General features: G+C 42.9%; 1 protein-coding gene across 1 annotated transcript in view; it reads right to left on the reverse strand.

The window, feature by feature from the left end:
- csmd2 (CUB and Sushi multiple domains 2) overlaps positions 1 to 18,078 on the reverse strand; it is an 828,472-nt gene that overhangs the window by 32,203 nt on the left and 778,191 nt on the right. The window contains exons 64-67 of the mRNA XM_061982429.2: positions 13,389 to 13,500; positions 13,014 to 13,193; positions 3,982 to 4,047; positions 1,794 to 1,955 (exon numbers count right to left, since the gene is read on the reverse strand). Coding sequence (XP_061838413.2) covers positions 1,794 to 1,955; positions 3,982 to 4,047; positions 13,014 to 13,193; positions 13,389 to 13,500 — 520 coding nt within the window. The remainder of the gene's footprint in view (positions 1 to 1,793; positions 1,956 to 3,981; positions 4,048 to 13,013; positions 13,194 to 13,388; positions 13,501 to 18,078) is intronic.

The raw sequence follows: 18,078 nt of genomic DNA on the forward strand, positions 1-18,078 counted from the left end.
AATTCACCAAGTCAAGTATTTCATATATATATATATATATATAAGAAATACTTGACTTTCAGTGAATTCTAGCTATATATATATTTATTTTATTATATATATATATATATATATATATATATATATATATATATATATATATATATATATATATATATATATATATATATATATATAAATAAAAGAAATACTTAAATTTCAGTGTTCATTTATTTACACATATACACACACATAACACTCATCTACTCATTGTTGAGTTAAGGGTTGAATTGTCCATCCTTGTTCTATTCTCTGTCACTATTTTTCCAACCATGCTGAACACCCTTTCGCAGGTACCCAGAAAGGTTTCGAGTACCACCAAAAAAACTGAATCTCTGAAGACAGTATACAAATCTGTGTTAAAGGTGTACAAATACTGTTTGTATAATAAGCATGTTATTTTTTTTTACAAATGAGGGTTAAGAGTTCAGTACTAAAAAAAAAAGTAAAGAATGTGGCTTAAGTACAGTTTTTTAATTGAGCTGCTGCATTTTTTGGTTGGGTTGTTTATTTATTTTGAGTAACTTCTATACATTTCGAAAAGGGGAGGAATGTATTAGAGTGATCTATGTTTGTCTGTTGCCATCTCCTGGTGAATGTTGGCTATAGCGTACTGGGGTTACTTTTTGGTTGGCCAACGATTTACGTGGTGTTGCGCACCTGACGTCACTCAGGTCCGCATGGAGCTGGAGGGGGCGTGGCTTCCAGCTCTGCCTGAATTTCGGGAGATTTTTGGGAGAAAATTTGTCCCGGGAGGTTTTCGGGAGAGGCGCTGAATTTCGGGAGTCTCCCGGAAAATCCGGGAGGGTTGGCAAGTATGGCATACTAGTTTTAGCTATGTGGCTGTTCTAGTTTATTTTTTTAATTATTTTTTAATTATCTTTTTATTTTTATTTTATTTTTATTTTTATTTTTTTATACACTGTAGCACTTTGAGGTTGTTTACTCAATGTAAAGTGTTTTTTTTTTTTTTACAAATAAAATCTATTATTATTATTATTATTATTACTTTAACTTTAACTTAATGAGTAATTTCACTTGATCAATCGACAAAACAACAAAAGTATGTTTCACGATTCGTGCTGTTATCACATTGGATTAATATCGGTATAGGCGACAATATGTATATAGGTGAAACATCTGGTTGCCTGGTGCAGAACCAACAACCTGGTCCTGAACGTCGACCAGACCAAGGAGATCATTGTCAACTAGTCCAGCCACACTGCACTCTTCATCAACAGCACAGCAGTGGAGAACGTAAGCAGCACCAAATTCCTGGGGGTGCAGATAACTGACAACATGACCAAAAAAAAGTTGGAGCGCCTCAGACACGTTTCGGGATTCGGACAAGGTGCATCTAAGTTCTGTTTAACTTTTGAGTCAAACGACGGTTGCGCAACTTTTTCGCAGCAACTCAGGTGGTGCTCCGCGACAAAAGAGCAGCGATCCCACGAGGCTCGGCGGGATTTTCCAAGAGTGTTGTGACAATATTAGGGGGAGAGAAGTGATGAGCCTTTGCTTTTTCGGCTAACGCAAATTTGCATTTTAATGATTGCAGCTGCGCGGCGAGTATGCCACAGGGAGCGTGTAAAATGTGTTGTGTTCCATCACGGCGGCAATAACCTGCATCATGCATTGATTTCTTGCTCCTCGTCCTCACATGAAATCATCTCAGCCCGGCCGGGAGCCAACAAGTTCCAACACAAAGTGAAAGTCACGCCAAGAAGTGTTTTTTTTTTTTTTTTTGCACCAACCGGCCAGTTTGAGCTCCACGCCGCTCTGGTCCAGGAGTGTTCCGTTCACGCGGTTGCTGAAAGGCTCGAAGGCGGTGATGCTGAGCATGGCCGGCTGCTTCTTCCCCAAGTACTCGTAGGAGCCCCGCCAGAGAGAGTTCTTGGCAAACACACCGCCTGGGACTGAGGGGACGAGCATGGAGGGGGGCGGGAGTGACAGGTAGAAAAGTAAGTGGCAAAGTTATTATTGGTGCGTCTCCTCCCTCCTTGCTCAATGGAAAAAACAACATCTGAGGGAGAAAGACACTTTACTTTTAATACATGCGCATATTTAGACATCACAGAGAACATTTATTATGGGCCTGCTGCAATACTAGCGCCCATTCACATGCTGCTAAGCAGAAGTGAATGGGCACTTGCAATGCAAGCAGCTCATATTATTATTGCTCATACTGAAAACGTTATTATTATGGGCCTGCTGCAATGCAAGTGTCCATTCTCATGCTGCAAGCAGCAGTGAATGGGCACTTGCAATGCAAGCAGCTCATATTATTATTGCTCATACTGAAAACTTTATTATTATGGGCCTGCTGCAATGCAAGCAGCTCATATTATTATTGCTCATACTGAAAATGTTATTATGGGCCTGCTGCAATGCTAGCGTCCTTTAACATGCTGCTAAGCAACAGTGAATGGGCACATGCAATGCAAGAAGCCCATGTTATTATTGCACATACTTCAAACTTCATTTTTATTATGGGCCTGCTACAATGCCAGCGCCCATTCGCTGCTACAGCAGTGAATGTGCACTTGCAATGCAAGCAGCCCATATTATTATTGCTCATACTGCAAACTTTACTATTATGGGCCTGCTGCAATGCCAGCGCCCATACTGGAAACTTTATCATTATGGGCCTGCTGCAATGCAAGCGCCCATATTAGTAGTGCTCATACTGCAAACTTTATTATTATGGGCTTGCTGCAATGCAAGCAGCCCATATTATTATTATTATTGCTCATACTGCAAACTTTATTATTAAGGGCCTGCTGCATTGCAAGCAGCCAATATTATTATTGCTCATATTGCAAACGTTATTATTATGGGCCTGCTGCAATGCAAGCAGCCCATATTATTATTGCTCATAATGCAAACTTTATTATTATGGGCCTGCTGCAATGCAAGCGCCCATTCACTGCTGCTAAGCAGCAGTGAATGGGCGCTTGCAATGCAATAAGCCCATATTATTATTGTGCATACTTCAAACTTTATTATTATTATGGGCCTGCTGCAATGCCAGCACCCATTCACCGTTACAGCAGTGAATGTGCGCTTGCAATGCAAGCAGCCTGTATTATTATTGCTCATACTGCAAACGTTATTATTATGGGCCTGCTGCATTGCAAGCAGCCAATATTATTATTGCTTTAATGAAAACGTTATTATTATGGGCCTGCTGCAATGCAAGCAGTGAATATTATTATTGCTCATACTGCAAACTTTATCATTATGGGCCTGCTGCAATGCAAGTAGCCCATATTATTATTGCTCATAATGCAAACTTTATTATTATGGGCCTGCTGCAATGCAAGCGCCCATATTATTATTGTGCATACTTCAAACTTTATTATTATTATGGGCCTGCTGCAATGCCAGCACTCATTCACTGTTACAGCAGTGAATGTGCGCTTGCAATGCAAGCAGCCCATATTATTATTGCTCATACTGCAAACTTTATTATTATGAGCCTGCTGCATTGCAGGCGCCCATTCACATGCTGCAAGCAGCAGTGAATGAGGTTCACACCAGGTCGGTACAGCATTCGTCACGCTTGAAGTGAAGGATGAGGCAAAAATACAACCTTAACTACTGTATTTGTATAACAAAACATAACAGGTTGAACCACACAATGCCATAAATGTGCAGGGAAATGAGTGTTTCCATGGTGACCGCTGGGAAACACGTAAAATTCTCATTTAAAAGAGCGGTTTGTGTGGTTAGCAATTGTACACGCAGTCTAGACCACCAGAACCACGCCCACTACTAGTAGAAACAGTTATTAGGATCTTAGTAGACCAGGCCCTTAGTGTAATAATTTATGGGATTATAACAGCCAGTGCAAAATGCACGCTCAGCAAAGATGCTCGCTAGAAACAACAATTGGAAAAACTTATCTTACATGCCAGAAAAAAAAAGAAGAAAAAAACTTACCCGGTAATTTGGAAGGAGGTTCTTGCACGGTTCCCACTGGGCTCTTACCACTCGGACGGTTATCGGCTGGGGAGCGCATAACAACACAATATCAAGCAAAGAAGTCGTTTCTGGGGCAGGTTCATCCTGACTTTGAACACACAAGCTCAAGGAGGAGAGCGTTAGTGCACCCCTGAGCTCCCTCAGAACACGGACCTATAACTTGGACTGGCCATTAAAGACCCTCAGGACCGTGAGTCAGACACACAGTTCTGAGAGACACACTTCAATAATGTCACACAGGAGAAGTAAACTTGGGGTGTGTGATTGCATACCAGTATAGGTGTAGGAGCTGGCAAACATGGGGGTGTGTGTGCATACCAATATAGGTGTAGGAGCTGACTAACATGGGTGTGTGTGCTTACCAAGACAGGTGTAGGAGCTGGCAAACATGAGGGTGGGTGTGCATACCAAGACAGGTGTAGGAGCTGACTAACATGGGTGTGTGTGCTTACCAAGACAGGTGTAGGAGCTGGCAAAGATGTGTGTGTGTGTGTGCATACCAAGACAGGTGTAGGAGCTGGCAAACATGGGGGTGGGTGTGCATACCAAGACAGGTGTAGGAGCTGACTAACATGGGTGGGCGTGCTTACCAAGACAGGTGTAGGAGCTGGCAAACATGAGGGATGGGTGTGCTTACCAAGACAGGTGTAGGAGCTGGCATACATGGGTGTGTGTGCATACCAATATAGGTGTAGGAGCTGGCAAACATGGGTGTGTGTGCATACCAATATAGGTGTAGGAGCTGGCAAACATAGGTGTGTGTACATACCAAGACAGGTGTAGGAGCTGACTAACATGGGTGTGTGTGCATACCAAGACAGGTGTAGGAGCTGGCAAACATGAGGGATGGGTGTGCTTACCAAGACAGGTGTAGGAGCTGGCAAACATGAGGGATGGGTGTGCTTACCAAGACAGGTGTAGGAGCTGGCAAACATGAGGGATGGGTGTGCTTACCAAGACAGGTGTAGGAGCTGGCAAACATGGGGGTGGGTGTGCATACCAAGACAGGTGTAGGAGCTGGCAAACATGGGTGGGTGTGCTTACCAAGACAGGTGTAGGAGCTGGCAAACATGAGGGATGGGTGTGCTTACCAAGACAGGTGTAGGAGCTGGCAAACATGAGGGATGGGTGTGCTTACCAAGACAGGTGTAGGAGCTGGCAAACATGGGTGGGTGTGCATACCAAGACAGGTGTAGGAGCTGACTAACATGGGTGGGTGTGCATACCAAGACAGGTGTAGGAGCTGACTAACATGGGTGTGTGTGCATACCAAGACAGGTGTAGGAGCTGGCAAACATGAGGGATGGGTGTGCTTACCAAGACAGGTGTAGGAGCTGGCAAACATGGGTGGGTGTGCATACCAAGACAGGTGTAGGAGCTGACTAACATGGGTGGGTGTGCATACCAAGACAGGTGTAGGAGCTGACTAACATGGGTGTGTGTGCATACCAAGACAGGTGTAGGAGCTGGCAAACATGAGGGATGGGTGTGCTTACCAAGACAGGTGTAGGAGCTGGCAAACATGAGGGATGGGTATGCATACCAAGACAGGTGTAGGAGCTGACTAACATGGGTGTGTGTGAATACCAAGACAGGTGTAGGAGCTGGCAAACATGGGGGGGGGTGTGTGTGCATACCAAGACAGGTGTAGGAGCTGGCAAACGTGTGTGCATACCAAGACAGGTGTAGGAGCTGACTAACATGGGTGTGTGTGCTTACCAAGACAGGTGTAGGAGCTGGCAAACATGGGGTGTGTGTGTGTGCATACCAAGACAGGTGTAGGAGCTGACTAACATGGGTGTGTGTGCATACCAAGACAGGTGTAGGAGCTGGCAAACATGAGGGATGGGTGTGCTTACCAAGACAGGTGTAGTAGCTGGCAAACATGGGGGTGTGTGCGCATACCAAGACAGGTGTAGGAGCTGGCAAACATGGGTGGGTGTGCTTACCAAGACAAGTGTAGCAGCTGGCAAACATGAGGGATGGGTGTGCTTACCAAGACAGGTGTAGGAGCTGGCAAACATGGGTGTGTGTGCATACCAATATAGGTGTAGGAGCTGGCAAACATGGGTGTGTGTACATACCAAGACAGGTGTAGGAGCTGACTAACATGGGTGTGTGTGCTTACCAAAACAGGTGTAGGAGCTGGCAAACATGGGGGTGGGTGTGCATACCAAGACAGGTGTAGGAGCTGGCAAACATGGGGTGTGTGTGTGCATACCAAGACAGGTGTAGGAGCTGACTAACATGGGTGTGTGTGCATACCAAGACACGTGTAGGAGCTGGCAAACATGGTGTGTGTGTGCATACCAATATAGGTGTACGGGAGGTAGTTTATGAGCAATAAAGTTGGCTCAAGTGAACACGAGGAAGAAGAAGAAGAGCAAACTTCCCTCGCTCTTCTTTATTAGCTGCCAGTATTTGAGCTGCCTGTCCGTCACTGCGCCCGAAGGTGCTCTTAAACTGCATCACCACTTTCTCTCACACATCCACTCCTAATGGCACACCATCACTTTCCCTCGCTGCTTCGGGATGGCTACCTTTCACTTTTCCATCCATGCGGTACCAAGTACCAATTTAGGATACTTGTGTGCGTGTTCAATTGTGTCAATAAATGTTAATACAAACCCCGTTTCCATATGAGTTGGGAAATTGTGTTAGATGTAAATATAAACGGAATACAATGATTTGCAAATCCTTTTCAACCCATATTCAGTTGAATATGCTACAAAGACAACATATTTGATGTTCAAACTGATAAACATTTTTTTTTTTTTTGCAAATAATCATTAACTTTAGAATTTGATGCCAGCAACACGTGACAAAGAAGTTGGGAAAGGTGGCAATAAATACTGATAAAGTTGAGGAATGCTCATCAAACACTTATTTGGAACATCCCACAGGTGTGCAGGCTAATTGGGAACAGGTGGGTGCCATGATTGGGTATAAAAGTAGATTCCATGAAATGCTCAGTCATTCACAAACAAGGATGGGGCGAGGGTCACCACTTTGTCAACAAATGCGTGAGCAAATTGTTGAACAGTTTAAGAAAAACCTTTCTCAACCAGCTATTAGACTTAGACTTAGACTTCCTTTTTATTGTCATTCAAATTTGAACTTTACAGCACAGATAATAACGAAATTTCGTTACATAAGCTCATGGTAGTGCAGGATAAAAAAGCAATAATGTGCATATATAAATAAATAAATATATATAAATGATATATAAATATATATATATAAAATAAATAAATATATATAAATAAATAAATAGATTACTGTACAGATAAATATATTGCACTTTTTCACATGCGTCCACGTTTATGGATGTTATATTGTCTTTTTTATTCCAGCGAGTTAATCCATTTTGGGGGGAATTTGAGGGGATAATTTAATTATGATGCAATATTGCAAGGAATTTAGGAATTTCACCATCTACGGTCCGTAATATCATCAAAGGGTTCAGAGAATCTGGAGAAATCACTGCACGTAAGCAGCTAAGCCCGTGACCTTCCATCCCTCAGGCTGTACTGCATCAACAAGCAACATCAGTGTGTAAAGGATATCACCACATGGGCTCAGGAACACTTCAGAAACCCACTGTCAGTAACTACAGTTGGTCGCTACATCTGTAAATGCAAGTTAAAACTCTCCTATTCAAGGCGAAAACCGTTTATCAACAACACCCAGAAACGCCGTCGGCTTCGCTGGGCCTGAGCTCATCTAAGATGGACTGATACAAAGTGGAAAAGTGTTCTGTGGTCTGACGAGTCCACATTTCAAATTGTTTTTGGAAACTGTGGACGTTGTGTCCTCCGGACCAAAGAGGAAAAGAACCATCCGGATTGTTATAGGCGCAAAGTTGAAAAGGCAGCATGTGTGATGGTATGGGGGTGTATTAGTGCCCAAGACATGGGTAACTTACACATCTGTGAAGGCACAATTAATGCTGAAAGGTACATACAGGTTTTGGAGCAACATATGTTGCCATCCAAGCAACGTTACCATGGACGCCCCTGCTTATTTCAGCAAGACAATGCCAAGCCACGTGTTACATCAATGTGGCTTCATAGTAAAAGAGTGCGGGTACTAGACTGGCCTGCCTGTAGTCCAGACCTGTCTCCCATTGAAAATGTGTGGCGCATTATGAAGCCTAAAATAGCACAACGGAGACCCCCGGACTGTTGAACAACTTAAGCTGTACATCAAGCAAGAATGGGAAAGAATTCCACCTGAGAAGCTTAAAAAATGTGTCTCCTCAGTTACCAAACGTTTACTGAGCGTTGTTAAAAGGAAAGGCCATGTAACACAGTGGTGAACATGCCTTTTCCCAACTACTTTGGCACGTGTTGCAGCCATGAAATTCTAAGTTAATTATTATTTGCAAAAAAAAAATAAAGTTTATGAGTTTGAACATCAAATATGTTGTCTTTGTAGCATATTCAACTGAATATGGGTTGAAAATGATTTGCAAATCATTGTATTCCGTTTATATTTACATCTAACACAATTTCCCAACTCATACGGAAACGGGGTTTGTAGTTGAAAAGAATACAACGAGTATTTAAGAGTGAGCTGTGCTGTACAGTTATATTGTTTTCTTACACGTCTTGGTCTCATTTGCAAGTACTGTATTGTATTATATAGGAGACTTTGGATGCCATGGGTGTCAAAGTCAAGGCCCGCGGGCCAGGTCCGGCCCGTGAATGAATGGTCTGTGGCTGACCCCCACGCGAGGCCGTCAAATGACCTATGTCCGGTACCAAACTGGGTACCCATCCCTGCTTTTTGCTGCAGCTCATCTTTACACGTGTCAACCTTGCATACTTCCAAAAATCGGACCGTACCATCAAGTGTCAACAGTAGAGATAAATGCTTTAAAATGTAATATCGGAAAATATCGGTATCGGCCTTTTTATTATCGGTATCGTTTTTGGTTTTTTTATTTTATTTTTTTATTAAATCAACATAAAAAACACAAGATACACTTACAATTAGTGCAAAAAAACCTCCCTCCCCCATTTACACTCATTCACACAAAAGGGTTGTTTCTTTCTGTTATTAATATTGTGGTTCCTACATTATATATCAATATATATCAATACAGTCTGCAAGGGATACAGTCCGTAAGCACACATGATTGTGCGTGCTGCTGCTCCACTAATAGTACTAACCTTTAACACTTCATTTTACTCATTTTCATTCATTACTAGTTTCTATGTAACTGTTTTTATATTGTTTTACTTTCATTTTTATTCAAGAATTAAATGTTTTTTTATTTATCTTATTTTATTTTATAATTTTTTTTTTAAAGTACCTTATCTTCACCATACCTGGTTGTCCAAATTAGGCATAATAATGTGTTAATTCCACAACTGTATTTATCGGTTGATATCGGTATCGATAATTAAAGAGTTGGACAACATCGGAATATCGGTATCGGTCTTTTTATTATCGGTATCGTTTTTTTTTTAAATGTTTTTTTTTTTATTAAATCAACATAAAAAACACAAGATACACTTACAATTAGTGCAAAAAAACCTCCCTACCCCATTTACACTCATTCACACAAAAGGGTTGTTTCTTTCTGTTATTAATATTGTGGTTCCTACATTATATATCAATATATATCAATACAGTCTGCAAGGGATACAGTCCGTAAGCACACATGATTGTGCGTGCTGCTGCTCCACTAATAGTACTAAACTTTAACACTTAATTTTAATCATTTTCATTAATTACTAGTTTCTATGTAACTGTTTTTATATTGTTTTACTTTCTTTTTTATTCAAGATAATGTTTTTAATTTATTTATCTTATTTTATTTTATAAATTTTTTTTAAAAGTACCTTATCTTCATCATACCTGGTTGTCCAAATTACGCATAATAATGTGTTAATTCCACAACTGTATTTATCGGTTGATATCGGTATCGGCAATTAAAGAGTTGGACAATATCGGAATATCGGTCTTTTTATTATCGGTCTCGTTTTTTTTTTTTTATGTTTTTTTTAAAATTAAATCAACATAAAAAAACACAAGATACACTTACAATTAGTACACCAACCCAAACACCCCCCCATTCACACAAAAGGGTTGTTTCTTTCTGTTATTAATATTGTGGTTCCTACATTATATATCAATATATATCAATACAGTCTGCAAGGGATACAGTCCGTAAGCACACGTGATTGTGCGTGCTGCTGCTCCACTAATAGTACTAACCTTTAACACTTAATTTTACTCATTTTCATGAATTACTAGTTTCTATGTAACTGTTTTTATATTGTTTTACTTTCTTTTTTATTCAAGAAAATGTTTTTTAATTTATTTATCTTATTTTATTTTATTTTATTTTTTTAAAAAGGACCTTATCTTCACCATACCTGGTTGTCCAAATTAGGCATAATAATGTGTTAATTCCAGAACTGTATATATCGGTTGATATCGGTATCGGTAATTAAAGAGTTGGACAATATCGGAATATCAGTATCGGTCTTTTTATTATCGGTATCGGTTTTTTTTTTAAATGTTTTTTTTATTATTAAATCAACATAAAAAAAACACAAGATACACTTACAATTAGTACACCACGTGCTGCTGCTCCACTAATAGTACTAACCTTTAACACTTAATTTTAATCATTTTCATTAATTACTAGTTTCTATGTAACTGTTTTTATATTGTTTTACTTTCTTTTTTATTCAAGAAAACGTTTTTTAATTTATTTATCTTATTTTATTTTATTATTTTAAAAAAAAAGGACCTTATCTTCACCATACCTGGTTGTCCAAATTAGGCATAATAATATGTTAATTCCACGACTGTATATATCGGTTGATATCGGTAATTAAAGAGTTGAACAATATCGGAATATCGGCAAAAAGCCATTATCGGACATCCCTAGTCAGCAGTTTTATTTGTCCGTCTAAACTTGAGGCAAACACTTAGCGAGTCCATTTGTCTGCTGGAACTTGTTAATGTTGATACTCCTGCTTAGCCAATCAATGGCAAGCAAGCGCGGTTCTAATGAGGTTTTGTCCTGGTGCTAATGTTGCAGAGCCTGCTTGCTGTGCACTTGTGTGGAGTGTAATTGTGTGATGGATGGACCTTCCTACCCTGGCATGTGTCTGACTATAAGCAGCTGTTAACGGAGGTATTCATCAGCATTAGGCCACGTTTCAGCCCGCTTCGACACAAACAGTGCAGGGAACACTGTGCATCTCGTTGGTTCGGGATTTTGTCCACAAGGTTGCCGAGTGTGTTTATAGCAATTTCGACGACCATTCTTACAAAAGCGCTTTGGTGAGGTCACACACTGATGTTGGTGGAAAAGGCCTGGCTCTCAGTCTCCCTTCTAATTCATCCCAAAGGGTTCAAGTCAGGACTCTGTGCAGGCCAGTCAAGTTCATCCACACCAGACTCTGTCATCCATGTCTTTATGGACCTTGTTTTGTGCACTGGTGCACAGTCATGTTGGAAGAGGAAGGGGCCCACTCCAGACTGTTCCCACAAGGTTGGGAGCATGGAATTGTCTAAAATGTTTTGGTATCCTGGAGCATTCAAAATTCCTTTCAATGGAACTAATGGGCCGAGCCCAACTCCTGAAAAACAACCCCACACCATAATTCCTCTCTACTAAATTTCACACTGGGCACAATACAGTCCGAAATGTAGCGTTCTCCTGGCAACCTCCAAACCCAGACGGGTCCATCAGATTGCCAGATGGAAAAGTGTGATTCATCACTCCAGAGAACGTTTACTCCACTGCTCTAGAGTCACACCACTGCATCCCACGCTTTGCATTGGACTTGGTGATGTATGCCTAAGATGCAGCTGCTCGGCCATGGAAACCCATTCCATGAAGCTCTCTGCGTACTGTACGTGGGCTAATTGGAAGGTCACATGAAGTTTGGAGCTCTGTAGCAACTGACTGTGCAGAAAGTCTTTGCACTATGCGCTTCAGCATCCGCTGACCCCTCCCTGTCAGTTTACGTGGCCTACCGCTTGGTGGCTGAGTTGCTGTTGTTCCCAAACTCTTCACTTTTCTTAGAATAAAGTTGACTTTGGAATATTTAGGAGCAAGGAAATTTCACGATTGGATGTGTGTGTTTTGACTTAGATATAGCTGCTCGGCCATGGAAACCCATTCCATGAAGCTCTCTGCGTACTGTACGTGGGCTAATTGGAAGGTCACATGACGTTTGGAGCTGACTTTGGAATATTTAAGAGCGAGGAAATTTCACAATTGGATTTGTTGTATGTCTTAGATACAGCTGCACGGCCATGGAAAACCATTCCATAAAGCTCTCTGCGTACTGTACGTGGGCTAATTAGAAGGTCACATGACGTTTGGAGCTCTGTAGCAACTGACTGTGCAGAAAGTCTTTGCACTATGCGCTTCAGCATCCGCTGACCCCTCCCTGTCAGTTTACGTGGCCTACCGCTCGGTGGCTGAGTTGCTGTTGTTCCCAAACTCTTCACTTTTCTTAGAATAAAGTTGACTTTGGAATATTTAGGAGCGAGGAAATTTCACGATTGGATTTGTTGTATGGCTTAGATGCAGCTGCTCGGCCATGAAAACCCATTCCATAAAGCTCTCTGCGTACTGTACGTGGGCTAATTGGAAGGTCACATGAAGTTTGGAGCTCTGTAGCAACTGACCCCTCAATGTCAGTTTTTACGTGGCCTACCACTTGGTGGCCGAGTTGCTGTTGTTCCCAAACTCTTCACTTTTCTTAGAATAAAGTTGACTTTGGAATATTTAGGAGCGAGGAAATTTTACGACTGGATTTGTTGCAAAAGTGGCATCCTATGACAGTTCCACGCTGGAAATCACTGAGAGTGGCCCATTCTTTCACAAATGTTTGTAGAAACAGTCTCCATGCCTAAGTGCTTGATTTGATACACCGGGCCAAGTGATTAGGACACCTGATTCTCATCATTTGGATGGGTGGCCAAATACTTTTGTCAATATAGTGTATTTCTACCTGCACAGAGAGGTGGCTTCCCGGTCCAGCTCCCGTCGGACTTGCAGGTCCTGTGCTCTGATCCTCCAGCCAAGTAGAACCCGGGCTGGCAGGTGTAGATCAGTGTGTAGCCCAGGGATGGCAGTTCAATAGCCCGCACGTCCGACTGGGCCGGCAGCTCCGGCTGGCTGCAGTGGTGAGCTGCAGGAAAGAAAAAAAAAAAAAAAAATGGATATAAAGATTAAAGGAAGAAAGGAGTGTGGTTTTCATGTGACAGGTTGGAAGGAGGCAAGGCGCAGGGAGACGGATCAGAGAAAGGGGAGAAAAAGAAGCATGATGAAGGGAGAGCGTACACAACACATTTCATCTCCCGATATAAGCCTGATGGGAGCTCACCGATGCACTCGGGCTGAAAACCGCTCCAAGTGAGGTTGGGCAGGCAAGTCCGGGAGACGGAGCCCTGCAGCAGGTAGCCTTTCCTGCAGCTGAAGAACACCGTGCCGCTGATCTGCGGGCGGGACAGGAGAGAAATATGGCGCAGGATACTGTTTACAATAAATGTCAAATAAAGCACACTGGCTTTATTTTAAAGCCTTCCACAATTGTGCTGTTATTCTGTCACGGGGCGCGATAAAGTCACCGCCATTCGCAATGAAAGTAGCAGTCGAGTGGACAAACAAGTAGCCTCCATATTGAAGTATTATCATATATATCGGATTTATTACACCAGAAGACTTACAAAGTTTGGGAATAAATTAATATGATCAAAATAGTATCAATCTCACGGAGATTTCCGAGCCATTTTGAGAGTTAATGACAGAAGCGAGTCACGTGATCCGTGAGATAGAGGAGGAACCACAGATCCCTTCCCCATCAACAACAATGCTAGGAAATTAAGCAGACTTTGCGAGAGATTACTTCGGGGGGAAAATTCAGGATCCAGAACCTTATATTTTTGAGCCCGAACACAAAGAGGATGAGTAAGACACTTTAGAAGTGAAGTGAATTATAGAAGTAGCAATGATTGTCACACACACACCAGGTGTGCCGAAATTATTCTCTGCATTTGACCCATCACCCTTGATCACCCCCTGGGAGGTGAGGGGAGCAGTGAGCAGCAGCGGTGGCCGCGCCCGGGAATCATTAAACCCCCAATTCCAACCCTTGATGCTGAGTGCCAAGCAGGGAGGTAATGGCTCCCATTTTTATAGTCTTTGGTATGACTCGGCTGGGCTTTGAACTCACGACATACCCATCTCAGGGCGGACACTCTAACCACAAGGCCACTGAGCACATATTTATATTTATATAGCGCTTTTCTCTAGTGACTAAAAGCGCTTTTACACAGTGAAACCCAATATCTAAGTTACATTTAAGCCAGTGTGGGTGGCACTGGGAGGAGGTGGGTAAAGTGTCTTGCCCAAGGACACAACGGCAGTGACTAGGATGGCTGAAGCGGGGATCGAACCTGGATCCCTCAAGTTGCTGGCACGGCCACTCTACCAACCGAGCTATATACCGCCCCAAGAAGCTGAGTGCTAAACGGATATAGCATTAAAAAAAAAAAAGTAATTTAAGTACCAATGATTGTCACACACACACTCGGTGTGCCGAAATTATTCTCTGCATTTGACCCATCACCCTTGATCACCCCCTGGGAGGTGAGGGGAGCAGTGAGCAGCAGTGGCGGCTGCGCCCGGGAATCATTTTTGGTGATTTAACCCCCAATTCCAACCCTTGATGCTGAGTGCCAAGCAGGAAGGTAATGGGTCCCATATTTATAGTCTTTGGTATGACTCGGCTGGGGTTTGAACTCACAACCTACCCATTTCAGGGCCGACACTCTAACCACTGGGCCACTATGACACCAAAAGACTTCCAAAGTTAGAGAATAAAAAGATACGATCAAAATACAGATTACCGAGCCATTCTGAGAGTTAACGAAAGAAGCTAGTCACGTGATCCGTGAGATAGAGGAGGAACCACAGATCCCTTCCCCATCAACAACAATGCTAAGAAATGAAGCAGATTTTGCGAGAGCCAACAACGATTACATTGGGAAAAAAATCAGGATCCAGAATCTTAGATTTTTGAGCCCGAATACAAAGAGGATGAGTAAGACACTTTAGAAGTGAAGTGAATTATAGAAGTAGCAATGATTGTCACACACACACTAGGTGTAGCGAAATTATCCTCTGCATTTGACCCATCACCCTTGATCACCCCCTGGGAAGTGAGGGGAGCAGTGAGCAGCAGCGGTGGCCGCGCCCGGGAATCATTTTTGGTGATTTAACCCCCAATTCCAACCCTTGATGCTGAGTGCCAAGCAGGGAGATAATGGCTCCCATTTTTATAGTCTTTGGTACGACTCGGCCAGGGTTTGAACTCACGACCTACCCATCTCAGGGCCGACACTCTAACCACTGGGCCACTATGACACCAAAAGATTTCCAAAGTTAGAGAATAAAAAGATACGATCAAAATACAGATTACCGAGCCATTCTGAGAATTAACGAAAGAAGCTAGTCACGTGATCCGTGAGATAGAGGAGGAACCACAGATCCCTTCCCCATCAACAGCAATGCTAAGAAATGAAGCAGATTTTGCGAGAGCCAACAACGATTACATTGGGAAAAAAATCAGGATCCAGAACCTTAGATTTTTGAGCCCGAACACAAAGAGGATGAGTAATACGCTATGGAAGTGAAGTGAATTATAGAAGTATCAATGATTAAAGTTCCAATGATTGTCACACACACACTAGGTGTGCTGAAATTATTCTCTGCATTTGACCCATCACCCTTGATCACCAACTGGGAGTTGAGGGGAGCAGTGAGCAGCACCGGTGGCCGCGCCCGGGAATCATTAAACCCCCAATTCCAACCCTTGATGCTGAGTGCCAAGCAGGGAGGTAATGGCTCCCATTTTTATAGTCTTTGGTATGACTCGGCTGGGGTTTGAACTCACGACCTACCCATTTCAGGGCGTACACTCTAACCACAAGGCCACTGAGCACATATTTATATTTATATAGTGCTTTTCTCTAGTGACTCAAAGCGCTTTTACACAGTGAAACCCAATATCTAAGTTACATTTAAGCCAGTGTGGGTGGCACTGGGAGCAGGTGGGTAAAGTGTCTTGCCCAAGGACACTACGGCAGTGACTAGGATGGCGGAAGCGGGGATCGAACCTGGAACCCTCAAGTTGCTGGCACGGCCACTCTACCAACCGAGCTATAGACCGCCCCAAGAAGCCGAGTGCTAAACGGATATAACCTTAAAAAAAAGAAATAAGTAATTAAAGTACCAATGATTGTCACACACACACTAGGTGTGCCGAAATTATTCTCTACATTTGACCCATCACCCTTGATCACCCCCTGGGAGGTGAGGGGAGCAGTGAGCAGCAGCGGTGGCCGCGCCCAGGAATCATTAAACCCCAATTCCAACCCTTGATGCTGAGTGCCAAACAGGGAGGTAATGGCTCCCATTTGTATAGTCTTTGGTATGACTCGGCCGGGGTTTGAACTCACGACCTACCCATCTCCGGGCCGACACTAACCACTGGGCCACTATGACACCAAAAGACTTCCAAAGTTAGAGAATAAAAAGATACGATCAAAATACAGATTACCGAGCCATTTTGAGAGTTAACGAAAGAAGCTAGTCACGTGATCCGTGAGATAGAGCACGAACCACAGATCCCTTCCCCATCAACAACAATGCTAAGAAATGAAGCAGATTTTGCGAGAGTCAACAACGATTACATTGGGAAAAAAATCAGGATCCAGAACCTTAGATTTCTGAGCCCGAACACAAAGAGGATGAGTAATACGCTTTAGAAGTGAAGTGAATTATAAAAGTACCAATGCTTGTCACACACACACTAGGTGTGGCGAAATTATTCTCTGCATTTGACCCATCACCCTTGATCACCCCCTGGGAGGTGAGGGGAGCAGCAGCGGCGGCCGCGCCCAGGATTCATTTTTGGTGATCCAACCCCCAATTCCAACCCGTGATGCTGAGTGCCAAACAGGGAGGTAATGTGTGCCATTTGTATAGTCTTTGGTATGATTCGGCCGGGGTTTGAACTCACAACCTACCCATCTCAGGGCCGACACTCTAACCACTGGGCCACTATGACACCAAAAGACTTAGACAATTACATTGGGAAAAAAATCAGGATCCAGAACCTTAGATTTTTGAGCCCGAACACAAAGAGGATGAGTAATACGCTTTAGAAGTGAAGTGAATTATAGAAGTATCAATGATTAAAGTACCAATGATTGTCTCACACACACTAGGTGTGGCGAAATTATTCTCTGCATTTGACCCATCACCCTTGATCACCCCCTGGGAGGTGAGGGGAGCAGTGAGAAGCAGCGGTGGCCGCGCCTGGGAATAATTTTTGGTGATTTAACCCCCAATTCCAACCCTTGATGCGGAGTGCCAAGCAAGGAGGTAATGGGTGCCATTTTTATAGTCTTTGGTATGACTCGGCCGTAAGATAGAGCACGAACCACAGATCCCTTCCCCATCAACAACAATGCTAAGAAATTAAGCAGACTTTGCGAGAGCCAACAACCATTACATTGGGAAAAAAATCAGGATCCAGAACCTTAGATTTCTGAGCCCGAACACAAAGAGGATGAGTAATACGCTTTAGAAGTGAAGTGAATTATAAAAGTACCAATGATTGTCACACACACACTAGGTGTGGCGAAATTATCCTCTGCATTTGACCCATCACCCTTGATCACCCCCTGGGAGGTGAGGGGAGCAGTGAGCAGCAGCGGTGGCCACGCCCGTGAATCATTTTTGGTGATTTAACCCCCAATTCCAACTCTTGATGCTGAGTGCCAAGCAGGGAGGTAATGGCTCCCATTTTTATAGTCTTTGGTATGACTCGGCTGGGGTTTGAACTCACGACCTACCCATCTCAGGGCGGACACTCTAACCACAAGGCCACTGAGTAGGTGCTATTAGGTGTATTAGCAGCATAAACATACAAACTAACCACAATAAACCATATAAAACAGTTACTTCAATAGTTCTACTATCACTGGGATGTCCACCAACGGCTCACA

The sequence above is a fragment of the Nerophis lumbriciformis genome, linkage group LG21 (assembly GCF_033978685.3).
Source record: "Nerophis lumbriciformis linkage group LG21, RoL_Nlum_v2.1, whole genome shotgun sequence".
NCBI lineage: Eukaryota > Metazoa > Chordata > Actinopteri > Syngnathiformes > Syngnathidae > Nerophis > Nerophis lumbriciformis.